We start from the raw sequence: 26,742 nt of genomic DNA, 5'->3' as shown, positions 1-26,742 counted from the left end.
GTCTCTCTTCGATATCTTTTTCCACTCTCAGCCGTGCAGCTAGTCGGGTCCTGTCTGGTCTTTCTGCACTATCAGAAAGCCTCTGGCGCCTTGTTTCCGTGAAGGGTCAAGGCAAATCAGCACTGGCCGAGCGGTGGGAAAAAAGGTGTATCAGCATCCACTTCACAAGGCCCTTCAAGGTCTCTACCCATCCCGGACGTTTCTTGGTCTCCTCCTCTTCCGCCGACCCAGCCAGCCAGCCCAGGAACCCAACAAGCTACAGTCTTTCGTTTCTAAACGCTTGTCCCCTTCGGGCCCTGCCAGTAGCCCAGAACCTCCCCCCGGTTCAGCTCGACCTTCACTTTCTCACCATTCCTCTTCCACCCTTCCACCAACCCTTCACCTTTCGTTTAGCTCTGTGCAATATACATCACTGGGCTCGCACACCCTCTACATTCGTTGTCATACAATCGTTCAGTTCACCAGCAGTCAAGTGTCCGCCGGTAAAGACACTCGCTGTATCACCAGGTCCAAGAGGAGGAACTCAAAGCATTCTTGTCGAGACCCCTTCCCTCCACAGCTTCCTTGTACGCACACCGAATTCCACTTTTCACCGAGAGCAAGGTTGACTGACCCACGACCAGCACAGGCCAACGCGAAGCAACTCTGTTATCCATGAGCTGCTCTTAATTCCTCACCTCCAGTCTTTCGCTTCCGAAGTATATTGAACGCGTTCCCCCCACCAGTCGAGCGAATCCCCGGAATACACGAGGCTTCTTGCTGTCTCGTCGAACCGATATACCTTAATTGAAGAAGCAAGAACAACACCGCAAAGATGGGAATTGGAAACTACTTCAAGGCGAAGAAGCCTGAGCCAGCAGCGGCGCCAACCATGACGGAAAAGCCAGCTTCGACTTCACCACACCACAGTTACAACATGGAGCTTCAACCACCTCAATCGAGATTTGGATCGTCACGAAATTCCATTTCAAATCGATCGACACAGAGCTCGACTTTCTTGGATGATATCAAACATGAGGTTATGGTCAACTACCTGTACCAACAACAATGTTCACATCTCTGGGTCAGTGATGGAAGTGGAGAGATCGAGGGTGTTCTCCTCAGGAAGTCGAAAAACACATACATGGCTTGCCCGCCACAATTGGGCAGTTCTCCCTTTGCTGCAGCATGTGCTGCTCTTAATGTTCAGGTATGTTGATTTCTTGCATCTACTGGACAGCGACTAACTGCCACAGTGTGCCATGACCGTCAATTCCAGAGTTATCAAGACCTTCCTTCAATGGTCTCCCGACGCGGTTGATGTACCTTTACTCAATGGTCTCCGCATTCAAATTCTTCCTACAATCGAGGACCTTCCTCGTGCGAGAAAACATCAGTTCGCTGCGTTCGTAGCATCAGAAGCTTTGTTGGTTGTCTGGGACGACGAGGCCCTCCACTTGGTTCAACGTGCAAAGGCTATCGAGTCTGAGTTGATGGAACTTGTATGGAAGACCGGCGAGCCCGACGATGAGGATGGCAAGAAGGAAGCAAATGTTGGTGTGTATGAAATCGATGAGGAGAGTGGAGAAGTCATTCCAGAGAAGCGACCACTGCACTTGCAGAATACCGTTCTTGTGGCTCTCACGATCATGCTGATCATGACAACACTGGGTGCTGGTGCCCGACAATTGGCGATTGAAACCGATGTTGATGGCACCTACATTCGTCTCGCACTTCTGTGCTTGACACCAGTACAAATTTTCTTCACCCTTTTCTTCGGACAAGTCATCATGGGTTGTTTGGCGCAGATCTTCGGTCCCGTCCGACAACTGACCATCAACTCCAAGTTCTACTCCGCCAAGGCTCCTCCCAGGATTCAAGGTGCTGTTCTCCCCCACCTCACCATTCAGTGCCCTGTCTACAAGGAGGGTTTGAGCTCTGTCATTGCACCCACCGTCAAGTCAATCAAGCAGGCCATCTCAACCTACGAACTCCAAGGTGGTTCGGCCAACATGTTCATCAACGATGATGGTCTCCAAATCATCGGCGAGGAGGAGCGACGTGCCAGAATCGAATTTTATGCCGACCACAGCATCGGATGGGTCGCAAGACCTAAGCATGGTGACAACTTCGTACGAAGAGGAAAATGTAAGTTGTTCTGTCGTCTGATTATTCTGACCATCAGCTGACCATCTCCACAGTCAAGAAAGTAAGCTTAATCCAACATCCGCATTCGATCCACCGAACGCGTCAGCGAAAGCTTATGAGTGCGGGCTCAGTGGTCCGCATTCCTAGGTCCCGTTATGTTTCGTCAATGGCTGAAAATTCGGCTATTGCGTTTTGCGGAATGGTTTTGTGTGAGCTGAAAGCTGACGATCTTTACCCCAACAGGCTTCCAACATGAACTTCGGATTGAACATTTCCTGCATGGTTGAAGACAAATTGGCCTTAATTCAACGTCCTGTCGACTGGACTCAAGCCGACGAGGCTCAAGCTTATGAACGATGCCTCAAGGAAGCTCTCGAGGAGAACGGACGTGCCTGGGCCGATGGCAATATCCGTATTGGAGACTACATCCTGCTGAGTATGTTTTCCAACCACACGTGCTTTCAAAAGCTAACAAAAACTAGTTGATTCCGATACCCGTGTCCCCGCTGATTGTCTCTTGGATGCTTGCTCCGAAATGGAGCAATCCCCTGATGTCGGTATTATGCAATTTTCCTCCGGTGTCATGCAAGTCGTCAACACCTACTTTGAGAACGGTATCACTTTCTTCACCAACCTTATCTACACTGCCATTCGATACACTGTTGCCAACGGTGATGTTGCACCATTCGTCGGTCACAACGCCATTCTCCGCTGGTCTGCCATTCAACAAGTTTCTTACTACGATGAGGACGGATACGAAAAGTTCTGGTCTGAATCTCACGTGTCTGAGGATTTCGATATGTCTCTCCGTCTTCAGTGCAATGGATACATCATTCGTCTCGCTGCCTGGGCTGGTGAAGGGTTCAAAGAGGGTGTGTCTTTGACTGTGTACGATGAGTTGGCTCGATGGGAGAAATATGCCTACGGATGTAACGAGCTTCTGTTCTACCCAATCCGCAAGTGGATCTACAAGGGCCCATTCACCCCATTGTTCCGTACTTTCTTGTTCTCCAACATTCGATTCACCTCAAAGATCACCATCTTGTCTTACATCGGAACTTACTACGCTATCGGCGCTGCCTGGATCATGACAACTGCCAACTACTTCGCCATCGGATGGTACAACGGTTACTTGGACAAGTACTACGTTGATTCGTGGAAGGTTTGGTTCTCCATCATCATCGTCTTCAACGGTCTCGGAAACATCGCTCTGGCTGTCCTCCGTTACCGTGTTGGTGAACGATCCCTCTTGTACGCCATCTTCGAGAACTTCAAGTGGACCTTCCTCCTCGCCATCTTCTTGGGTGGTCTCTCCCTCCACGTGTCTCAAGCTCTTCTCGCACACATGTTCGAGATTGACATGACATGGGGTGCCACCTCTAAGGAAGCTGAATTCTCTAACTTCTTCATCGAAGTCCCCAAGGTGCTCTCAAAATTCAAGTTCTCCATCCTGTTCTCCATCACCGGCATCGCAGGCATGATCATCCTCGCCGAAGCTCCATTCGTCCCATACGACTGGCAAATCAAGGACTTCGTCGCTATCCTCCCCATGGCGACGGTCACAGCCTCGCATCTGCTGTTACCGCTCGCGCTCAACCCTGCTCTGATGACCTTCTCGTGGTAAACGGAGCACGGGACGAGTATCGCGTTTGCTTGCTTTCTGTCACATGGGAAACTTGAATCTTTTTTCAGCAGCTGTCACGAATGAGGAGTTTGTTATGCATGGCTGGCATATGTGTTGTCGTTGTATATGAAGAGCGGGTTGGTAGTCAGTCAGGGTAGATGGATTGGAGATATGGGATGGGGATGTCTGTTTGTTGCTGTGTGTGAGAGTGAGAGCTGGTAATTGTTAATGAGTATAAGCAATTCAAGAAGCAAGTCGCCAAAAAAGAGACAGCAGCAAGAAAGAAACATGTGAGAGAGGTGTTGTTTACTACATACACTCCTTTAATCTTTGGTATCGGGGTTGGATCGGATGGTTGGTGGAGCAATATATAGACCTTGGATGCAAAGTGGATGGGTGGAGTTTTTACGAATATGTATATAGATGGATTACCTCTTTTTGCTTCTTGGTTTCTTAGTCTTTCTTTCAAGATGGAGAGGGAGGGGGTGGAGGATAGGGGGAGGAGAAACGAATTTCTTTTGAGGTATAATTATCATAATAGAGATACATATTTTTTGAAGCATGATTCCTGTTTTTCTAGAGTGTGAGGGTGTAGAATGTGAATTCGTCATTTCTTCGAGGGGGTTTAGGAGGGCATTCTTCATGTCATTGCCTCCTACTTCCTACCTACTGCCTTTAGAGCTTTGGTATCGTGCTCAACGATGATCAATGACTTCTATGGTTGGTGTAGGTACCTTCCCTCCACAATCCTCCAGCCCTCAAAAACAGTCTCGCCCCAATCTCCTCCGTCTCAGCCAGCCAGCCAGCCTGCCTCAGCCTCAGCCTCAGCCTCAGCCTCTTCTCTCTCGCGGCGGCTACGCACTCTATCTTTCCTTCCCTCCTAGCGAGAGGTGGAGAAACAGCGCCAATGGGTCTGGAGCAGCGGCTGAGAGAGGATGAGGTTGAGGATAGAGGGCAGAGTGGGTGGAGTGGGTGGGTAGGTGGGTGGGTGGGGGTGACGTGTCTAACTCGTAAGGTGAGACTTAGAGTGTGTTGTGTTGTGTTGTGTTGGAGCGGTGAGAGTTGGTTTGGTGAAGGTGGATGGTGGATAGTGATGTAGGTACAGTGGATGGGGGGCTATTGATTGTGTTGTGTTGTGCGTGTTGGTGAGACATACATAATGTACAGGTGCAGGAACTGAGCGTTTGGGAGAGGTTGGGAGGCGTGGGAGGTAGAGTTGGGCTGGACGTTTGGCGGGAAAGGATGAGTGATGAGGCTCGAGATGTGAGAAACGGTGGTGAGGAGGGGAGATGAGGGGGGATTTTAAGTTTTGGTGATGATGATGATGTTCTGAGGAGTTTGGATGAAAGTCTATGAACACGACGAGAGTTAAAAAAATCAACGCAGTGTTCAAAAGCATATAAAACCATCTCATCATCAATCAACAATCAATCCATGGAATAAATGATTCCCAGCCTCATCAAATCCAGCCTCAAAAAGATGAGATGAGGCTTCTGCAGAGCACTCTTTCTTTTTCCCACAAATATCCAAATCCGGAATGAGAAATCAAGCGAGATTCTAAATGGATAACTACATGCAGAAAGGCTTCGGGACGGCACGAGAAGAGTTTGCAGGAATGTGAATGTGGACAGGTGCAGGAAGGTGAGTTCTAGAATTTGGAGAGATGGGAGATGGGAGATGCAGAGAGCCGTTGTCGGGTTTGGAGTGTAGGGACGGTGAGATATGGAAAGGATGGAGGGGATGGAGGGAGTGTTTATTTCATTCTTTGAAGAATTGTTTAATGGGAAGGGATTTGTTTATTGGGTTGAAATGAGACGATATTGTTTGCATAAACGTGACGGCTATAAGGGGTCATATTCATAACCCCTTCTCGCTTGGTGGGGCGGTCCATGACAACTATTGCGCACATATGCGCACTTTCCATACCACCCAGCTCTCTCTACTCGTGCACGCGAGACCGAAATCAATAAGCACCAAATCCAGCATCCAATCTCCGCCTCGACATCCCATCACGATAGATCGCCACAGGGGCTCCAACAAATAAGGTCAGCGTCACAGGGGTCAGGGTGCATTTATTGTGATCTCCGTTCAATACGAGGGTAGTGGGGGTCCATCATCGAGCGGGATGGAAATTTGATAAAGAGAGAGAAGAGGGCATGAATGCGATTTGGTGCTTTGTCGGGGAGGGGCCGAGTAACCTTACTGAATTGTATCTTATTCTTGTTTTATGGATTATTTTATGGGTATGGATAAGCTTGATATTTCCGTGCTTTGATGGTGGTGGATTATTTGGTGAGGGAGGGAGTGAGTGAGTGGGCAAAAAGCGGCAAGAGGAGAGAGAGACCACATCTGCAGTCATACTCAGTCACAACATACAGATTCAAGGAAATCGAGACGGGTGAGCCTGTCGTCGATTGGGAATGGTCGGGAAGGAGATATGCATGCACAACTCGATGGTGTTGGCTGAATATGCACGCAAGCAAGTACTGCAGTATGTATGCAAGGTCAAACCAAGATATCATATTCATCATAGTACGAAGTCTTATTCATTTATTCATTATTGTTGAAAGAGGGGCGATTCTGCATAATCGATAGTGTGTGGAAGGGGAGAAGAACAACACAGCAGCGAGGAAGCATGGAAGGGTCCTGCTACCTTCAGCTGGCGACTTGAGAGGTTGGGAAGACAGACTGTACATGGTCACTGATACACATACATGGTGATGCGTGCATTTTTTTTTCACGGCCAACATCAATCTCGTGGACAGGCCATGCCATGCCATGCCGTGATACCATCCGTACACTAGGTACTCTAGAATGCCCTCTCAGCCGCCTTTCTGGCAAAAGTCTCGAACTCGATAATCAACGTTTCGTGGCTGCTCGGCTCGGCTCGGCTCTCAATGAAATCGTGACATCGTGAGCTGTTCTTCCAAATTGCACATCTTCTTGGTACGTAAGATAAGCAGAACCGGTGCGTAGATAGTTCGTTGGGGGAAAGGAGACTGGACTGGGACTGGACTGGGACTGGACTGGATCGAGACTCGAGCGCCGCGGGGATGGAGAAATAGTGTTGCCGGAAAGAGTTTGACTGCTTTTGTGGAACGACGCCGTCTTCCCCAATTTCTGTATCCGGATCTATCGACGACGACGAATTCGCGATAGTCGAAGATGATGAGGAGATTCGAGATCTTGGATACAGGATGGGAAAGAAGTCAGCTGAAGATTCGCGAAGGTCGGGACTTGCCACGCGGCGTTTGTGGCCCAAGTCAATGAATCAATCGCCTTCACGGTTTCTTGTGTGTTCTTCTATGCCGAACCTTGGAAAGTTGGACAGCAAAAGTCAGTTATAAAAACAGCATCCAATCAAAGGGGACGCTTTTCAGGCCAGTTAACGTGGTCTTCTTCACATGCGTGATGCGAGGCGGAAGAATGGCAGGTTTGCATGGCATGGCATGGCCTCGTATCTGGGAGATCCTCAGTCAGTCAGTGCCTCCTCACACAGACCAGCCGAACACAGCACGGCACCGCACAACGCAGCATTTACAGTAGTGCAAGACAAGACCCCTAATTAACCACCCCTTGAGAGCTAAACAAAACACGCTATCCGAGCTGCAACCCAGCTGCACTGCACTGCGTCCGGAAGGGCAATCGCTCCACTCACACGCCCCAGCCGAGAACGAGATGAGGAGCTGCACTGCAGCTTTGGGCCCTTCTTTTGCTGGCCAGTGGAGAGTGGTCCCTTTATCCTTGCCTCCCAAAAAAGATAGCTGGGCGCTCGACTCGACAGACGCCAAGCCTCCGTCTAAAAAGTCCGAGATGCTGGCTGGTGCTTCCGCTGTGCACATCGTTTTTTTTTTTGGGTTTGATACTGAGACTGCTTGCTCTCCTCCTGCGCTTATCGTTCCTGTGTGTTGTCTTTCATCTTCTTTTGTTTCTCTCTCGCTCGCTCGCTCGCTGTCTCAAGGAGTTTTCTGCCATTGCCGCTGCTCCTCTCACTGTCGCTACTTGGACTACGACCCGGCGGCATTGTACTTTGTTTATAGTGCAAGCTTTGAGACGTTCGTTAGGAGGATATTATCAGTCCCGAGGTCTTAATTATTTCCCGACGACCCATTGAGATTGAGGATATATAGACATCATGAGAAGTTATAGCTGGAGAGGCCTGGTGGCTGCTACCTTGGGGTTGTGCAGTGTGGGAGTTCATGCGCAGGGAACCATCACGGATCTGGGATCTCTGTTAGCGGGTCAGAAGAACTTGACAACTTTCTACAGTCTGATACAGGTGAGTTGGGATGAAGACGGGGATTCGAGAAGGAGCATTGATTGCTGACTGGGTCCCTAGAAATATCCTGATATTCTTTTACAATTACCATCATATTCGGGTGTCACGGTGAGCAGTTTTCCTCCAGCAGAACATCAATTGAGATGAATTGAGGACTGACAACAATTTGCAGATCCTCGCCCCGAATAACGATGCCTTCAATAAGATTCCTTACACGCAATTGAACTCGGCATTTGCCAACAACGACCAAGATACCATCACAAACGTCCTCGAATACCACATCCTGCAGGGAACAAAGGTGGCAGCACAATTAGTGCCTGGTACACCAGTATTCCTTCCAACACTGTTGACCGACTCGAAATGGAGCAATGTGACTGGAGGACAGCGAGTAGAGAACGTTGAGCAGTCAGGAAATGTGGTTGTGTTCGTCAGTGGGCAAGGAAGCAGAAGTACTCTGGTGCAAGCAGTACGTCCTCCACATTCCAGCACCCTTTCTACAACATCTAACCAAACTCACCAGGATCTAATGTTCACCGGCGGCGTGGTCCAAATCATCGACTCCCTTCTCATCCCTCCCACCGCCATCGAAAACACAACCCAAGCCTTCAACCTCACCTCCTTTGAAGGCTCCCTCTACGCCTCCAACCAACTCCCCACCTTCTCCGTCCCCAACGTAACCATCTTCGCCCCCAACAACGAAGCCTTCCAAGCCCTCGGCCCCGCCCTCACTACCATGACCGCCGAGGAGCTCGCCACAGTCATGGACTACCACCTCATCTCCGGCTCCGTAATCTACTCCACCGCCCTCACAAACGGCACCAAGCTCGCCACCCTCTCAGGAGAAAACATCACCGTCTCCCACTCCGGCAACAACGTCTACATCAACAGCGCCCAGCTCCTGACGACCGACATCCTGATCGCCAACGGCGTTCTCCACGTCATCTCCAACATCCTGAACCCGCAAGGTCCAGGCGCGCAACCTAACCCCGCCATTGCATCGCAGGGCCAGGTCTTCGCTTCCGCGTCCGACGTCGCCAATCTGCCCTTCACGAGCGCGATTCCGTGTACGAGCAGCTGTCCGGTGACGAGCACGACGGCCAGCAGCAGCACGGCGACGACGGCGGCGACGAAGAGTAGTTCGAGCGCCGCGGCGTTTACGACGAGTAGTAGTAAAGGGGTGGGAGCTGCGTTGGCGAGGGAGACGGGCGGGTTTAATAAGGCGGCGGGGTTGATGGTTGCGCTTGGGGGTGCGGTTATGATGCTTTGATTTATTGGTTGAGCGAGTTTGGATTTTGGATTTGGGTTTGAATTCGATGGCGATGTAGCGTGTTTTGCTATTTATACCACTATGGAGCGAGGATGCTCTTTTGAAAGGGATGGGGGAAGGGGGAGGGGGAGGGGGAGGGCATGAGGTATATAGTTATAGATGAGGATGACGGATGGGATAAAATGGTTTGGATGATGAATGGGTGGCTATCTAGATATCTACTCTTTAATGTAATGTTGATACTTCAATTCCTGCTTTTCTGGGACAAACGTGGAAATGCATATTGGATGTTCGGCTCAAGTGAGCACCGATCTGCTTTTCATGTCATTGAATGTCTGTCTTATTTATGAAGAATTTTGGACCAGAATTTTTGTCGTGTTGTGATACTTTTTACTTTCAGACCCCTTTTCATCCCATCTCCAGACCGAATTTCTGTTCTCAACTCTCTGTCATCAATGGAATCTACCATCAACCAATCTTTCTTTCGGTCTAAAAGGCGCAGTTACTATCAAGACCCAACTCTGTTCTCTAAACGCCCGGCCGGCTATCTTCGCGCAAAAATCCCACCTCCTCCACAATATGGATAGATGTGTGCTACTTCTATGGTTTGTAGAGGGGGAAAGAAAGGAGGGTTGGGGTGTTTATATATCTCTACGGTCACGGTCGAGGGAGGGCCTCTGTAGGTGGGTTTTTGGTAGAGATTCTGAACTGGTGAATCGGTCGCAAGGGTGACTTCATTCGAAGAAGTACTGATTCGAGGTTATGGTGTGGTGAATCAGTGGATATGAATTGTAAAAGGGCAAGCGCGGCTCTTGGATTTGGTATATAAGCACCACTTCTTCTGTTTCTTCTTCTTTTCGTACAGCACACCTCAACCATATTGAATTCAGCACAAGTGGAGCCAGACCTCGTTCCTGTGATCTCACGCTATCTCCGTCTCCGACCTTCTATATGGGGCATATGGTGTTCTTCTGGATAGTATTCGGATGAGGAATGGAGTGTTTGATAGGAGAGGACGAGAAGATTTGACAGCAAAGATGAAATGTTGTTGTCAATTGCTTTCTGCAAGATGAGATAAAAGCTTCTCGACATCATCAACTATTTTCCCCCTTCCTCAAGGAAGTTTCCAATAGCGGGGGTGAATGAGTGGCACCGATGATCTCCCTCTGATCCCTAGCAATAGGGAAAGTTGAAAGAAATGCATGTCTAATAATAAGTTCAGGAGTTTAAGGGGGTATTTATACCTCTCCCCTCCCCCCCTCCTCCCACTCCTTCATGAGTCACGCTCGAAGAAACTCAAACTTCACCCTAATCAAGACCTCACTCATATCCCCAAGCCTTCAAAAGCAAAAACCAAAGAATATATAAGAAACAAGTTCGACAACCTAGCCATGCATCATTCGGAACGCGCGAAAAATTAAAGAGGAGATAAGGCGCCGGGGTCGGGTATGAGAAGAGGAGAAGAGGGATATACTGAGGAGGGGAACAAGATGCTGAAGGGAAGGAGTTGTAGATTGTGAAGGGATTGTTGTCAAGTCTCTCTGCATTGTCGTTCTTTGGGAGAGTTGAGTTGAGGCCTCATACACATACCGACGCCTTCTGCCCTGACGTTGACGGAACTATGTAGCCGCAGAGTTGGGGACCCGGTACCTCTCCTGAATCTTCGTCACATTCATTACTTTGTTCTTGCCCTGTAAAGGTGCAAGGTGTGGAGCTTTTATACTCGTTCATGCCTTGCTTTCGTTTCGGGGCTGAGTGGGTTCTAGTCGAGGTGTGGATTCACTACTGTACAGAGTGAATATTTGAGAGCTTTTGAGCTGTGGATTCGAAGTTGGGTATTCACTCACAGTCCTTGCCTTGCTGAAGTAAACACGCTAAGCTGGAGCGGGGTGGAGGTGGGGTATATATTCTGCAATTGTATTCTACACTTCTTTTGAAAATATGATGAACTCAAGCAGCACTTCTCTACCAGTGGGGTTTCGTTTTTCTTTTGTCTTGTGTGGATTTGCGGAAGTTGGAGAGGTGTGATTTACCAGGATTATCGGTTTAGAGGTGTTGTTGTCAACCTTTTCATGTTGTCAGGTTTTTCCATTTTCATTTTCCAATCTAATCTCTTCGCTGTGCTACCTTTTCACAGCAATCATTCTCCTTTGGAAGTTCGAGATTGTGAGATTCATCGTTTTCCTTCTCCAACAAGATCAATCGTGAACACCGGGATCTTGCTCCTGAAATCTATGCTCAATCGATACTTTGCGCTATTGAATTCATTACTGAGGAGTTTGAGGAGGGTTTTATATACCCTTGCCCTCCTACTCCTTTTTCGATGGACTGCGAGTAAGGCAGAACAAATTCACTGCTTTTGGCTCCATTGAAAGCCTTGTTTGCAAGAGAGCCTCCCGGTAGGTATATATTGGACTGTCTCTCCCTCAAAAATCTAAGCTTCAGAACACCTACAGCCTCGTCCTTGATCACCACGGCGAAGAAAGTCTCCGGAGATTGAACTGGAGACCCTAGAGCGTCCTATCTGGTGATCTGTCTTCTCTGCCAAATCTTTTCCAATGAGTTTTCGTTGTCAAGCTCTTCTCTTGGTTGCTGTCAACACTTGCAGACTCATCCTTATCTTAAATCATTTTCCTTATGTTCAAGTCATGAGTTATCTTGAACCACCGAGACCTCAAAGACCCCGCTCCATCGCTTTTATTTTCTGAACAAGATCGTCTTTGAACCTCGGGACCTTTCAATCTGGTTCTGGACAACAACGTTGTTTAGAATTTGCAAACTGCTCTGCGGGTTGAGGACGCGTTTATATACCGTTGCAGCTCTCTTGATCCTTTGTTTCATATTGACACCCAAACTTGGTGAATGTAGTGCAATGATGTAGTGGAGAAATTCACTTCAAGCCCATACACGAGCAGCTAAACGGCGCTAGCGACGATATAAACGCGGTTTTGCGCTTTATTGGAAGGTCAAACAAAAAGGATGATGCATGCCGAACTCACCCAGGATACCAAGAAATGTTAGGTGCATGATTCTCCATCAGAGACGTTATAACCTTAGTACATTTGTATCAGTCTAGGCAGGTCGTAGTGTAAGGATGTCGAACAGTACTACTGGTAGCACATACATGTTGACAACAATCAAGAGTTATTTATACTTGACCTCTCTGCTGTTTTCTTCGTGTCTTCTATGACTCTCAAGCTAATGGGTTTAGGTGGATGTTAATTATTTGAAATTCCACCTACGGCTAGAGCAGAGACTCGAGCAAGGCTGAGAGTGAATTTATTTCCAGTCTGGAATTCGAGTCACTGCTCGAATTGATTCATTATGCAGACAGCCCACTAGCGGCACGCTAGTGACGATATAATCAGCGCTCACGCTCCAGTTAAGAAAAGTATCCATCACATTCTAGCTTATACTGTGCGCTATGGACTTCAGCCGGGACTGGTGATGCATCGGGACTGGGTAGTATGTGGTGGCTTGGTTTGAAAATGTGGAGATGCGAGGTCTGAGGGATTGTTGTTGGTGTCATCAGATTGTTTTGGTTGTCAAAGTTGGGTTGCTGTCGACATTTGTCAAAATGTTGAGTGGAGAGACAATGAAACTTTGCCTTTTGCGCATGTCAAATCTGACATGAGACAAGAAATGTATATAGGTCCGAGATTGGATATACCCAGGATTCGACAAAATCGACAGCTGGGCATAGCCTGAGGTGAAATTCTACCTATCACCACATTGTTCTCCGTTATCAACACTTTTCCTCCTTCCAACTTTCGTTTCAATGATACTCCATAGCCCGAGACGACACCAAGCCTAGCAATTAGTCACCAGATCTATCCTGACCTAGCTAAGAAGCAACCCACAACCACATGATGTGTTCACAGATGGAGCAGATATACTTGCATAATACCTACTAGAAAGCAATTGACTTATTCATATCAACCATCTCTCTGCCACCACCGGAACCGGCGTTATCAGAATTCACCTCTCACAAATACAGAGCTAGTTGTTTCAGAAGTGCCAGAATAAGGAGATGAGGTGAAACAGAAGTACCAAACTGTGCGCAGTCAAGAATGTAGACAGCAAGTGAACTTGCAAGTCAATCCTTTCCCACAATCCATCCAAGGAAGACTATACATATGTGCAGACGGCCGAACATTTCCCACTCCCGACAAGTGACTGACACTCCACTCATCTTAATCTCATTAGAGGAGTGATTAGGGCGCCAAGTTTGTAATATTGAAGCCTACCTTTGTTATGCTGGTATACGCTCATATCCTTTTCAGCCAAATTGACTCTGAACAGACGACAAGAAGACTTTGTTGTTGATTGTTGTCAACTTTTTTGTGACTGTCAAGTGTTTTGCTCCATCGTCACCATATCTCTCCCACACTGGTCAGTAATTAGAAGCAGGAAATGAGGCGAACAGTAACAATACTTTTGGATTTATAACTGTAGTCTCAATATCAACGGGAAGAGATATTGACTTGAGTTTAGCATGCTGGGAAGCACACACTTTCTTTTCCTCCAGATTGAGTTCCGAATCTTATGAGATGCTCGTGAATCAACGAAGAGGAGTATTTATACTTCTATTCTGATCGTGGCGAGGCTTTGCTAAGTGCAGTCAGGTACGTAAAAAGAGTGAATCTTGGAACGTCGTTGGCTTTGATCGGTGTCTCCAATTCAATCTTAAACTCGTCAAACAAGTATATATTGCCCTTCTTGAGCAGACGCAAACTTTCACGAACAAACAAACAACTTCTTCAGCCAGTACAGCTTCTCCCAATTGAACGTTCAGAATCGAAATCTAGGATGAGGATGCCAGCTAGTATCGTTAAATGTGAGATCATCTCGCTTTCACCCAAATTGAGATTCTGAACAGAAGATCTAAAAGACTTCTCGTTACAGATTTTATTTTCGTTGTCAATCTTTGGCAAAACTTCGGATGGATCAATTCCTCACTCATCCACAATGAAAGATGCAAAAACCTGAATCACGCCGAGATCCTAGAGTATCCAAAGCGTGTCTGTATGTACAGCTTGATTCGGAAACCCTCTGCTTGTTACCAAATAACTATTGCAGATCAGAAATACCGCGCCTCGTATGGATGCTTTTATAATTCGGTAGAAGTAAGCGTAAGGGCGTTGTCTTGGAAGGGGGTTCAAATTGCTCTGAGAGTGAATGCGATTATCGAACCACGAATCAAGTTTAAAACACGGGAACAGTGAATAAACTAGACAAAGGTTATTTTTTTTTTTCGATTTGAGTCTGTGAAGGAATCTTTCGTAGTATATATAAGCAAGTGTTTCGAGGATGCGGAAAGAGAATATGGAAATCAATACGAGCCCCCGGCACAAGATTGGTTGGGAAGTTGAGTGTTGAGCCCGTTACACCGTAGAGTCTCCCATGATGGACAAATAATTAACATGTTACTGTCTACAGGCTGTTCAACGTATCAAATTTGTTGTCAACTGTTCTCCTGCTGTCATCCCATGGTCTCAACTTTGATTTCGTTTTTGCGAGCCTCCTGTATTGTACTTTCGATCCTCAGACTGAAGAATTACAGACCCGGGGAACGATCCTGATGGGTTACACAGGCGGATCCAACTCCTCATCGTCTTTGTCGTCATCGCTGTTGCTGTTGAAGAGTGGAATTGAACGATGATGGGAGTATATATACTTCGAGGAAGCATTCATGATGAGAGTTCTTGAAGTAGTCTCATATTTTCGAAAAGTAATCTTACAAGTGAATTAATTGCAACGAGGTTGTTGTGACTTTCGAAGAGTAATCTTATAAGTGAATAACTGCAACAATGTTGTTCTGACGATGGCGAACTTTTACCTCTTTGGTTCGAATACATCGCACCCAGAACACAAAATTTGCATTCCTTTAAGGTGAGACTTCGAAGGGTAATCTTTTGTGATAGAGTGAAGTTTGTTCAACGTGAAATAGTGGAAGTCCTCGGCTTGGTGATTTCAAGCTTGGATTCTCAAGCTGCCCATCGCATCTGTGGAAATGTGGATGAATTAATCAAAGTTGATGCAAGCTACCACCACAATCAACGGCAGGCTCTCAGATTGAAGAATATTTGTGGTATCTAGAACAGGACTAGCTGTGAACAATTGTAAATTACTCTTGTAACGCCGCTTCCATGTACCCCGCATCTACCCCACGCTCATACTCCGATTGCATATTAAAGATAAAGCCTACAAGCTCAAGCGCAACATAGAACCGACACTTCCACAGTTCTGAACCTCGACTGACAACCAAGCCCTTCATATGTCCCAAAGTCGAACGGTCTCATCAAGTGAGCCCGAAGCAAGGATCTTGCTGTCCGGGGAAAATGCTACACAAGTAACTGTGCCAGTATTATCCTTGAAATCTTTCCAAATCTGCCCCGTCGCCGCGTCCCAAAGCCCAACAATTTTATCAGACGACGCGGTAGCAATGAGCTTGCTATTAGGTGAGAAGACTACATCATTGATCCAAGACGAATGACCTCTATCAAGATCATACGTATCTCCCGTCACGAAGCCCCAAAGACGCACAGCTTTGCCACTCAGACGACCCTCATCGACCGCGATCAACTGCTGGCCATTCGGCGAGAAAGTCAAGGATGAAATCTTGCTGAATCTGTCGTTGCAGCTCAATGCCAGTGTCATTTGGCCTGTCGCAAAATCCCAGAGTCGAATGGAGCCTGGCATAGATGCTGCAGCGATCAGTCTGCTGTCTGGCGAGAAAGCAAGACAGGTGATGGGAGTTCGATAGTGATAATCGATTTGATGGAGTGCTTGGTCCGCTATGTCCCAGTAACGAATCTTGTTGTTCGAAAACTCATGTTTCCACCCGTCGGATATACCAGCGATGAATTTGCCGTTTGGTGAGAAACATATGTGGTTGATGGAGCCCTCACAGTTGCTCGCGAACGTTCGGTTAAAATTATTCGTCTTGGTGTTGTATAGATCGATGTATTCGGAAGCGATGGCAATTAAAGTGCTGTCCGGTGAGAATGTTATATCTTGAACTTTGTAATTGTCCTGTAGTTTAAGGGTAGAGTAGTCCCGCATAGGCTCCGCGTTTATTTCCCAAATTCTGGCTGCCATTTCGCCCTTCACGGCACAAGCAAAGAGGTTTCCATGAGGCGAAAGCTTCACAGATCTGCATCCAGGTATATTGAAGGCAGAGTCTTTGTGTGCCTTCCAAAGTTTCCCTTCTGCCACATTCCAGAGCTCATAGCCTTCATCAGATACAACTGTCATTGACGAACCGTCTAGCGAAAAGGCTAGAGCTCTAATTGGACCGCAAAACCCTTTGAAATCGATTGCCACCTTTCTTCTAGGAGGAAGGTCATAGGATCCTTTAGTATCCGTTCCTGGTGTTGAAGCTGCTGTTGAGAATACAGTGTCCGCTTTTCTCACGAAAACTCCACCTAATTTGTTCCAAAGGTTATCCTCGCCACTGCCAGCTGGTGCTATATCTTTGGCAATCGTCCGAGGTGTGCTGGACTCTGCGGTACGTCGCAGTTTCAGGTCCTTGGACTTTGGTAGTTTGTGCCCTGTGGATTTTGGTCGTTGACGTTTCCAACGATCCATAAACCGTTTTCCCTCGGGATTTTCACCAAAGCTGACACGTGAGTTTGCAAACCCATCCTCTCGAACGATGTCTGGCGACGAAAAGCTGGCAAGAGTCGATGGTCTGACAGTTGATGAAGAAGGTCTCGATGGACTTGACTTTGTGACTCGGGGCAAAATGGTCTGAGCAGATACCGATGACTGGAAGGACTGGAGTCCAGCATATGAAACTGGACTATACCTATTATTGGGGAAAGCGACATGGGAAGGATCCCGTTCCGAATATTCAATAGACAGATTGGAAGCATCGAGAGAAACGGCAGTGACTTTAGGATCTGCATGTGTGTTAGCAAATCCTCTTCGAGGTACGAGTAATTCTTCCTAGGGCCGTTTTACCTGCTGATATCCAAGGATGTTGCAAGGCTTGGGACACCGTCAACCTCTCGGCTGGCTCTGTGATAAGGACTTGTTGTACAAAAAGCAATCCACTGGCTGAGATACCACTGTTTACCAGAGAAACACCAGGGAATAAGGCTTTATTCTGACAATATCTGAAAAGATCTGCCCCTGGAGGGAAAGGGACAATACCGCTGATCAATCGGTAGACAATACATCCAACAGACCACAAATCTACCGCATTCGTGTAACCTGAGACTGAATCAAGGTATCTGAGAATCTCAGGGGCTATGTACGATTGAGTTCCAACAGCAGTTCTATAGACTGAGGCGTCAATTAGACGTTTGCTGAGCCCGAAGTCGGCAAGTTTTATCCACCAGTCTGGTGGTCCGACGACAACCAGGATGTTCTAGGGCACATTAGCAACGTGTACTCAAACCTTCGACGGACTATAATCACACCTGTGGCTTTAGATCTCGGTGCGCGAAGGATTGTGCATGCATGATTGCGAGTCCAGATAGTATTTGTTCCGTGATACTTCGCACTTCATTCTCAGGGAGTCTCCCAGACCGTGCCTTGATGTTCTGCTCGAGATCCCCAAGCTCGACGTACTCCATTGCCAAGTATATATCGAATCCATGCTGGAACCATCCGAAGAACTCGACAAAACAAGCAGCCTCTTTTGACTACGAGGATCAGGACGACTCTGCGACGAATATATTGTGGGGAGAACTTGCCTTTGGTTTCGAAAACTCCAGGAGAGCTTTCAACTCTTGCTCACACTCTTTCTTACTAAGAGTAGAGCTTTCTGTATGCACTTTCTTCACAGCCCTAGCCGTCCCGTCACCTCTGTTTTTCTCCAAGCGAACCTCGCCGAAGCTCCCGCGACCAAGAAGTCGTTCCACCTGCCATACTTTCGTGTGCGGTTTCCTCCTAACTCTCTTCGCAGGGTCTGATATAAAATGTAGCTCCTCGACTCGGTCATCGTAGACTGTCGCATTGATGTGCCAATTGTCAAGATCAGAGGACATGGTTCATCGTAAGACAAGGCTCCCGCAGCCTCGTCGTTTCGAAAGTCGGAGCCGGGCGGAAAAAACCATACGCTTAAGAGACCGATTCGACATGAATCAACTACGCTTCTATTATTCGAATACGACGTGGTCCTCATTGAGTCCCGGAAGATGTCGATTACTTCCTGGAAGTATGGAGTTGAGTGTTCAACGGGTTGGGATGCGGGGTCTTACATTTGAGCGCGCGTCTAGAGGGCCAATGCGAGAGCGTTCCGAACTGAGACAAAACAAAGAAGGCTCTGGTTTAGCGCTCAAGTCGTACAATGAAGGGTAGCTATGAGGCATTTCTTATGTTTAAAGACCAAAGATAGTCCTTGCCATGAAAGGTATTCTTCCTCCTAATACTGAAAACTTACGACCGATTCTTAGTGAAACCAAATGAAGCTTCATCTACATCAACCTGATATACAAAAAGTTGCATCCACTTACTTCGCTATACATCGTAGACATCGATCTGAAGAATCAGCAGGGAATTTAGACTAACAATTGCCCAGAACTCTCGAGATCTAAAGTTTTCGAGATACCTAGTCTCATCGACATTTCGCTCATACTGGCAGCGAGAATGGCCCCTCAGGCCACGGACATGAACTTGTTTGCGAAGAAAAGAGTTGGCAATTTACTTTTTGGCTACAGCGCGGAAGTATAACTATTATATCAGGTTGGTGAAAGCTGCACCCCATAGAAATTTGGGAAAAAATAGTGGTGGCAGAAAGAGCATTAAGTCTGTTGGGAAAATCTCTCTATTATGCAGGATTGACATCGGAATTTATATCTCGGAAAAAACTCGACGAATTTCTTCAGCTATATACTGGGCTTTACAGCTTCAAGTAACAAGAGGTAATGTCTATATTCTTCAAGAAACACAGACTATCGTCCGATAATGTGACCCGGCATCTATGCAATGCTTTCGCCAAACAACGAAACTTTGACAAGTGAGCATACCTAAAACAAGATGATTGATATACAATGTACCCCTAATCATACACTAGCGCGCCAGGAATATAGAAGCATGCTACTTCGAGTGCATAGACAGAACTTGTAGAAATATGGAAAGTCTGTCAGCAATTCAAACTTTACAACGGTATAAGTTCGCTCTTCTTTGAATTAAAGTAAAATAGTCGAGTGGCAAGAAACTGTATGATCAGGGGGATACACTGTACGACTTCCAAACAAGAAGCACTCTGAAGTGGATTGTCTTCAAATAGCACACTGGCCATGAGCGCGCTCAGCGCTTTCCGCGCCATCTGCGCTATTTGCGGGATTTGCGCTTCCCGCGCATTTGGCGCTACATGCGCTGAACGAGAAAACTTTCAGGAATCAAGAAAGGGATACCCGAATGGGAATCTCAAGGCGTTAGGATCTCTTGACCGATGCCGACTTGCAGAAGTAGATCCACTACGACAAGATATGAGAAACACAGCCTTGGAGTGTCGAGAAGCATGTGAGCACGTGACCATGCTTGCTGCTTGCTCTGTAAAATACCTAGGTACGTAGGCAATTCGTAGCACTATAATGACCAAATTTCATGTCCTAGTACGACATGAATCGTCAGTAACAGTGTTTTGAAACAGTTGATGAAGACTGATTGCAGAAACTCACGAAACCTTGAGCAGCATCTTGCCACATTCCAAGTGCCGCTTCTTCTTTCACTCCTTTTTTCAGGACTCCCAATGGTCTTCAGATTATTGACAGTACTCAATTGCTGTCATCTAATCTTTCAGATGACTTTGGAGAGGAAATGGAAGGCCTGGCTTCCACCGAGATCTCAAAAGGATTGGAGACTCAATTTCCGACGCTTCCTTCTGCCTGCAAATCATGGCCATGTGACCACTTGCCATGCCCCGCTAAGACTGGAAGATATAACTCAAATGACAAGCTTCCTTACCATGCATGAATGTGGTGAAGCCGTGCGGAAGCAACTATCCGTAAATTGCGTTCCCAAGCTCGAAAGCTTGGGTTCCAAAGAACAGGAAGGGTGCAACTATCACAGAAGACGGGAACAGCACTCTCTTCCTTCACAGAGAAGGAACAGCTACCCACAAACTGAAAAGTACGGACATCGTGAAAGCCCCAGACAGAGTAGCATCAGGAGCAGGCAATGACACAAATGTGCCGCTCAACTAGGCCTCTCCTCGAGATGAAGTGACGATGGCTTCGGAAACAAAGACGTGCCACAGAACGGCCGCTCGAGGAGAGTCACGAACGCCCCTACCAACATACATACAACATAAAAATCAGGGCAGAAGTATCTTAGATTAAGCCCCGCCCCCATCTTATGTCAACTGCAACTCTGCAGTCCTTCGGCATCCAAACAATCACGTGCCCATTCGGCCACCGAAATCCACCGATTGGGAAATTTCCGTCGATCGAAATATCCCAGAAATGGCGAACAGGAGCAGAACAGAAGAAAGCCTTCAAATCGGCCTTGTGCAACATGTCTTCGTGCTACCCTGATTTCACTGCCACTTGGTACAAATTGAAATTTGAGGGGTTTTGAGAAAAAGGGGCTTGGCAACCTGGCCCGCCCGCCCCCACAAACTTGCGGAAATAGAAAGTGAAGATATAGTTTATTTCCAAAGGGAAGGCACAGGCGTTGCAACGGAGGAAGGATCGTCGTACCAGATTCGTGGGAGTTTTGGATATAGATCGAAAGGAAGTCCGTGCCTCTACTTGAGGCTGCGGTGCCCGGGTAGGGCTGGGGGTCAATTTTTTCGGTGGGAGATTGGGGAAGCGGGAAGCGAAGATGCATAAATGAGGCGCTGTTAGATGAACACGAGAGTTTATCGACAAGCGCGAAGGACGACACGAACAACGAGTCAGAAGGTTACTGTGAGTTTATCTGGTCAAGTGACAGCAACACGAAAGGAAAGTTGAAAGCCTGGAAACTATGCATAAACACGAGTTATTGAGTCAATGAAGAAGTATTTGATGGCGGAGCAAGAATGAGTGGCATTCATATTTCAGGAAGGTACGAAACAAAAATCGATAGTGTAGAAATGAATGAAAACAGAAAATGAGATCCATCGCTTTGCGCCTTGATACGCTTCCCAAAAGAAACCCAGTATCCTTGCTCCTGCACGCTATGCATCAATCGCTAAAGAAATCCCAGAAATTCAAAAAATCATAGCAGAAAAACAAAGAGATCTATTGATTCATACGCCCCGTGGCTCGTGTATCTCGTATCCTTCTGATGTTGCTTTGAAAAGCAACAGTCTGTGAACAGTGTTCAGTTGCCAGTTCTAGATGGGGCAGTATCCCAATGGCGCAACATCTGCTCTAGAGCTGAATTCCAAGCATAAGCGAAGCAAGCAGCAAGTTGCTGTGCTTCCTCGTCATCAGGTGTTCGTCCAGCCCACATTTCGGGTTTGGCTGCTTCAGAAGCTGCGTAGGCTTCAATCATTTCACTGCAGCGAAAGTCAGAATTGTAGTCAACTGCAGGCATTTCCTGAACTTACTCGTCTTTCATTTTGATCAACACCAACCAAGCATAGTTCCATGTGCGATTGCTCGCAGGGTCGTTGCTTACTCTCCATTTGGCATCGTCCAAAACATCGCTACTAAAGGGGTAGTCGCGTGTGAGGTTTCGAAGCTCATTGAGCATTTGGTTGGAGTTGACATAATAACTCCAAGCCGAGGTCATGGGCTCTTGGAAGGCGAGCTGGTCATCCTCGGACCCGGAAGCAGCTATACGCTCAATACGACAGAGTTCGGTGAGAGTATTGACTCGGTGTGTGTTCAAAGATTGAATGATGTCGCCGATGTTCTGCTATAATTTAGTCAGAATCTTGTCACATGCCACAAGATGAGGGATATTATATGAGATGACATGATTTCTTGTGACATGAATTTCCCAGCAGAAGTGAAGGTCCATTCCGTTCTCATGAGGGGTTAAAAGGAGGGGTAGTTACGAAAAACAGCCCGTGACTCACTTGGGTCGTGTATCTTCTGCTAGAAGAACTGTGGCCGCCCTGGGATCGTCTAGAACTTCCTGAAGGAGGCATGATGATATGGGTCTTAATGATGATCTCTTGATGCGAGTGTTGAAATGTTGAATTCAAGTAATTGATTCTCGGCACTTCTTAAAGGCGAGGAAGGATGCGGCACTCGTGGCAGTGCGTGTGATTGAGTACGCGGATTTGGGCCAGATAAACGGTCTCCCCTCTGTGACTACGCCTTCCAAATTTTCCGTTGGGAGAGAAATTGACAGTAGAAGGCTATGTTGATACAGGTCTGTAGGATGAGCGTAACGGAAATAGCAAAGGAGGTACAGTAACAATATATACTAAAATGGATACGCATGAACATGGAAAGAAGCATAGAAAGAAGCCTTCAGAAATGTGTAACGATCGTGTATAGAGATAAGAATCCGAGATATTGACCGCAGTCCGGTACCCCATAGAGGAATACGAACTAGTGGGAGTGGTAATGCCATATATCTCACTAGAGTGGATACGTCAGGACGAGTGAGTCAAATGTAAAGCTGGTCATGAAGACGAGAAATCCAAGAAATACTGGAGAATGTAACTCGAGGCAAGCGTAAAGGGACAAGGGACAATGAATTCCAAGCCTGAATAAGGCACCGTTTCGTTCAGCCCCGTGTAACTAGAAAACTACTAGAACATTTAGAGCCACGTGCTAGTGTCTCACTCTGGTGATCGAAGCTCCGTCCTTGAATATGTATGGCTACAGCTCGGTGCTGGCCCTGGTCCCTGGACGTCTGAGCCATCGTCCGACTTGAACGAGGGATTAGGCAGGAAATCCTAATCCGTGTCCGTAGTGAACGGATGGAATTTCGACTTTTTAATATCTATAAGGGATTCTTTGAACATGAGGACTTCTGGACGTTGACTGGTGAGAAGGAAAAGCGAGTAGACGCATATGAGGAAGACTTATGGCAACGACACGCGAGTATTTTGGTGCTGACATCCATTTTTAGCCTGTCAGAAGTGGCCTCCGACATGCTAAGGATGAAAAAGATTTGAGAAGCTGCAACGAAAAAAGATACGTACAAAAAAGGTCTCTGTCCAAATGCTCGCTGTTTACACCGACTGGATGGTTTGCGATTCCAGATCCGTTGGGGTCGGATCGAGAAGCAGGAATCGATGCCGCCTGCACCATTCAACAGCCTTGCATGAACGCCAGCGCAGGAACCGACGGGTACTTGACTGACGGATGAGCATTGTTCCCTTGATTGTGGCTGCCCGTCAATCATCAAGCCGTGGATCCTGAAATCAGAAAGATACTTTCGTCGGAGAAGGACACAAAATTTCCTATCCGTATCGGCCGCAACCCAGCAAGCGCCGTGTGGCGAATCGTTCAAGTGCTGACGCTCAGTAGCCACATTTGCTCAGCCCTATTTACGAGCCTCTCCGTCTTATTGGTGACAGATATGATATGTCGTGAGGGTTGAGCATCGTGAGTTTGCTCGGCATTGGAGTCATCGATGCCTCAGACGTCGGTGTTTCAACCATGATGAGCTGAGGGTTGGTAGGCAGATGTGTGGAGTGAACTCGAAGCAAATGACGAGAGCCCCGAGGCAGCGACATGCTGCTACAAAGGACGGTCGCAAAAGGAGAAAGAAGAGAAGACCGGTTATCGTATGCACATCATATGCTGCACGATCGTATTGTTGAGGTGAGGCAAGAGGTGAGGCAAGAGGTAGGCAGGAGGCAGGATGTGGTGATGCAGGTAATCGAGAACCAGCGCAAACTTCGGCGAGAGAAACAAACAAGCGCTCCGCGCTTAGGAGGGTTCCACAAGCCGTACTCCGTATATTCTCTCTCCTTTCTTTTCGCCCCAAAACTATTCTCGGGATACATGAATAATATCATGACAAAGAAAGCTCCAGCAACTCCGCCCTCCCGCTGACCTGCTGGTCGCCTACGGAAGGAACCTCAGACTTGGTACCAGCAGTCTGGTTGGATATTTGGGATCAGCTCAGATGAAAATATGAAACATCCCACGCCAGCCCACGCATCCCCACTTCTCACTTCAGCCGCAATCTGATCATCCCTAAAGATGATCATATATGACGATAGCTCAGCCGTTTCTTTTCTTGGGACCGAGAAGATGATTCCATTCCAGAAAAGTGCACGTGAGCCTCCGCCTTTGTTGGGCAGAGACACTCGCAGAGGCTTCCGCTATAGGTCTGGGCAGACAACGTCGTAGAGAGGTTGTCAAGCACTCTTGAAGCAGCTGTTTAGGACTCGGAGACATGGAACTCTGAATAGCTCAATCACGTGCTACCTCAATGCCAGAGACACGTCTGCACTTTTTGCTCAGTGCTCTTAAATAGACGCAATTAGAGGTAAGAATTGTCTTGCTTTTGCGCTTTCTCTTCCAATTCTCTATAGAACTCCTCCTCCACACAACAGAGGCTTTTAATGTTTGTCTTCAGCAAAACTCTGCATCTATCCGAAACATTCAGTCAGAAAAGGGGTCAACCGAGGACTCAAGCGAGTCACAAAGCCACGACATCATCACATTCCAGACTGCCGAGTTTTGGCATGCGCGAAATCGGCTTGCAAAAGTTCCTTGGTCACCATGAATCGGGCACAAGATCGTCCCTTAGTCCACGCTACTGTTAAGCTTAAGTCGAGGCTCATCTCGCAGCCCCCTCTCATTGGTCGTTGCCACACATCATTTCCCCAAGTGCATGCTCCCAAGGACCCGGTACTGAAGTTCTCCAGACCTTGTATACGATCCAATCAGCATGAGGGTCTCGAGCACTGTTGAAGAGATGAAGACGGATGTCCCACGAGCCGAGTAGAACTTTGCGGGAAGATCGCATTCCAAATTCGGGATGCAATTTCCTTGTCTCCTCCCATCCAGAAACGGTTGGCATTAACGGTGTGAAAGTGTGGAGTAGCTCGATCTGATAAACATGGTAGCTCGAAAGGGGACTCAATGTCCATAGTGAGTTTGTTGGCTTCGGGGCCATCCAGGTGATGCCCGAACTCATTTGAGAAGAATTTATAAAGAAGCTGTCTCCTCACTTTCCCATCTTCCTCCTAAACTTGTTCCTCGTTCATAATATCTTGCTAGAAGTATCTTCTCGTTCACTCACTTAGTCACTCTTTTACACCATTCATTCTCTCAAAATGAAGCACGCATTCTCTCTCGCTGCTCTTGCAGCTCTCGTATCTGCTGGCACTATCACCAAAAGACAAGCAGCAGGCGTCACTGATGGTAAGCCTCCATATGCCCAATCACAGTATCATACTTACACCTGACAGTCGGCATCCTGAACTACGCATTGACTCTGGAGCACCTGGAAGACAAATTCTACCGCGAAGGTCTCGCCAACTACACCCAAGCCGAATTCATCGCCGCCGGCTTCGCAGATCCCTTCTACGATAACCTCAAGGAGATCTCCTTCGACGAAACCACCCACGTCTCCTTCCTCAGCACCGCCCTCGGCGCTGCCGCAGTCGAAGAGTGCACCTACTCCTTCCCCTCCACGGACCCGAAGTCCTTCGTCGCCCTAGCATCCGTCCTCGAAGGCGTTGGAGTCTCAGCGTACCTAGGAGCCGCTGCTTCCATCGCCAATAAGGCCTACCTCACAGACGCAGGCTCCATACTGACCGTCGAGTCGCGCCACAGCTCATACATCCGCGCTGCTCTCGATCAATCGCCTTTCCCGCAACCATTCGACGATCCATTGGACTTCGACGAAGTCTATACCCTCGCCGCTGGCTTCATAGTTTCTTGCCCATCTGCCAACACTGCCAAGCCTATGTTGCCCCTCAAGGCTTTCCCTTCCGTCGCTCTCGGCACAAGTGGTACCATTGTTTCGGGCCAGACTATCACTTTGGAGACTCTAGGATACGTTTTGCAGGCTGCTGATGAGAATACGCCAATCTATGCTGCGTTCATCACTGTCACTGGACCAATTTATTCTGATGCCATGGCTATTGAGGGTGGCTTCACGACTGTTGTGCCAAATGGTGTCAATGGACAGAGCTATGTTGTTCTTACTGCTTGCAAGGACAGGATCACGGATGATACGGTAGCTGCTGGACCTGCGATCGTGGAAGTCACTAATGCTTACCCTTCTGTTTTTGCATAAGGTGGATAGGACATGAAATTTGAATGGGAGAGGAGCGTGCTTCATTTCTTGTATAGACATCAATCATATGTCTTCTAATTACTTATACCTTAAAATTCAAACGTTTTGAGGACTTTTCATTCTCAAAAGTAGTGAATCAAGATTTCTCGAGAATGAGCTGGAGAATGTCCTATCTTGGTCCACCATTTTCAGGACTTCAATGTTTGGGCAGCAAATCAGACATTCACTTTCTCTAAGATGTGATAACAATGTACTATTGACAACACGCAAAATCCGACCACAAGCAAGAGCATGACAACAAGCACATCTTCACCACAGTATGAAGCGGCTAGAACACAAAGG

General features: G+C 47.4%; 8 protein-coding genes across 8 annotated transcripts; 4 read left to right on the top strand and 4 right to left on the bottom strand.

Moving 5' to 3' along the window:
• The first annotated feature begins 440 nt into the window (after positions 1-440).
• On the top strand, positions 441-3,933 carry LY89DRAFT_635596 (uncharacterized protein). Its single transcript, XM_018211452.1, has 5 exons — positions 441-1,189; positions 1,236-2,127; positions 2,181-2,188; positions 2,371-2,563; positions 2,610-3,933. Exons 1-5 carry the CDS (start codon positions 815-817, stop codon positions 3,749-3,751), a joined length of 2,610 nt encoding a protein of 869 aa, XP_018077687.1. The 5' UTR covers positions 441-814; the 3' UTR covers positions 3,752-3,933.
• A 440-nt stretch (positions 3,934-4,373) lies between these two features.
• LY89DRAFT_680098 (uncharacterized protein) lies at positions 4,374-4,713 on the top strand. Its single transcript, XM_018214010.1, has one exon. The coding sequence runs from the start codon at positions 4,460-4,462 to the stop codon at positions 4,688-4,690; it is 231 nt and encodes a 76-aa protein (XP_018077686.1). The 5' UTR covers positions 4,374-4,459; the 3' UTR covers positions 4,691-4,713.
• A 30-nt stretch (positions 4,714-4,743) lies between these two features.
• Positions 4,744-5,173, bottom strand: LY89DRAFT_680097 (uncharacterized protein). Its single transcript, XM_018214009.1, has one exon. It carries the CDS (start codon positions 5,166-5,168, stop codon positions 4,755-4,757), a length of 414 nt encoding a protein of 137 aa, XP_018077685.1. The 5' UTR covers positions 5,169-5,173; the 3' UTR covers positions 4,744-4,754.
• Positions 5,174-7,677: 2,504 nt separating this feature from the next.
• LY89DRAFT_777099 (fasciclin domain-containing protein) lies at positions 7,678-9,406 on the top strand. The gene is made up of 4 exons (XM_018222110.1): positions 7,678-8,030; positions 8,091-8,138; positions 8,203-8,496; positions 8,551-9,406. The coding sequence occupies exons 1-4, from the start codon at positions 7,887-7,889 to the stop codon at positions 9,295-9,297; spliced, it is 1,233 nt and encodes a 410-aa protein (XP_018077684.1). The 5' UTR covers positions 7,678-7,886; the 3' UTR covers positions 9,298-9,406.
• Positions 9,407-15,366: 5,960 nt separating this feature from the next.
• On the bottom strand, positions 15,367-18,752 carry LY89DRAFT_606133 (kinase-like protein). The gene is made up of 4 exons (XM_018210409.1): positions 18,000-18,752; positions 17,724-17,948; positions 17,263-17,671; positions 15,367-17,201 (listed from the first exon to the last, which is right to left on the bottom strand). Exons 1-4 carry the CDS (start codon positions 18,291-18,293, stop codon positions 15,571-15,573), a joined length of 2,559 nt encoding a protein of 852 aa, XP_018077683.1. The 5' UTR covers positions 18,294-18,752; the 3' UTR covers positions 15,367-15,570.
• A 2,647-nt stretch (positions 18,753-21,399) lies between these two features.
• LY89DRAFT_179098 (uncharacterized protein) lies at positions 21,400-22,294 on the bottom strand. Its single transcript, XM_018205599.1, has 3 exons — positions 22,159-22,294; positions 21,788-22,098; positions 21,400-21,736 (listed from the first exon to the last, which is right to left on the bottom strand). Exons 1-3 carry the CDS (start codon positions 22,201-22,203, stop codon positions 21,559-21,561), a joined length of 534 nt encoding a protein of 177 aa, XP_018077682.1. The 5' UTR covers positions 22,204-22,294; the 3' UTR covers positions 21,400-21,558.
• A 141-nt stretch (positions 22,295-22,435) lies between these two features.
• LY89DRAFT_179059 (uncharacterized protein) lies at positions 22,436-23,741 on the bottom strand. Its single transcript, XM_018205598.1, has 2 exons — positions 23,342-23,741; positions 22,436-22,772 (listed from the first exon to the last, which is right to left on the bottom strand). The coding sequence occupies exons 1-2, from the start codon at positions 23,542-23,544 to the stop codon at positions 22,547-22,549; spliced, it is 429 nt and encodes a 142-aa protein (XP_018077681.1). The 5' UTR covers positions 23,545-23,741; the 3' UTR covers positions 22,436-22,546.
• A 1,597-nt stretch (positions 23,742-25,338) lies between these two features.
• Positions 25,339-26,437, top strand: LY89DRAFT_713814 (Ferritin/ribonucleotide reductase-like protein). Its single transcript, XM_018218079.1, has 2 exons — positions 25,339-25,520; positions 25,568-26,437. Exons 1-2 carry the CDS (start codon positions 25,433-25,435, stop codon positions 26,398-26,400), a joined length of 921 nt encoding a protein of 306 aa, XP_018077680.1. The 5' UTR covers positions 25,339-25,432; the 3' UTR covers positions 26,401-26,437.
• The last annotated feature ends 305 nt before the right edge of the window (positions 26,438-26,742 follow it).

Source organism: Mollisia scopiformis, assembly GCF_001500285.1.
Source record: "Mollisia scopiformis unplaced genomic scaffold LY89scaffold_2, whole genome shotgun sequence".
Lineage (NCBI taxonomy): Eukaryota > Fungi > Ascomycota > Leotiomycetes > Helotiales > Mollisiaceae > Mollisia > Mollisia scopiformis.
Note: the sequence above shows the minus strand (reverse complement) of the source record. Positions and strands in the feature narration are given on the sequence as shown.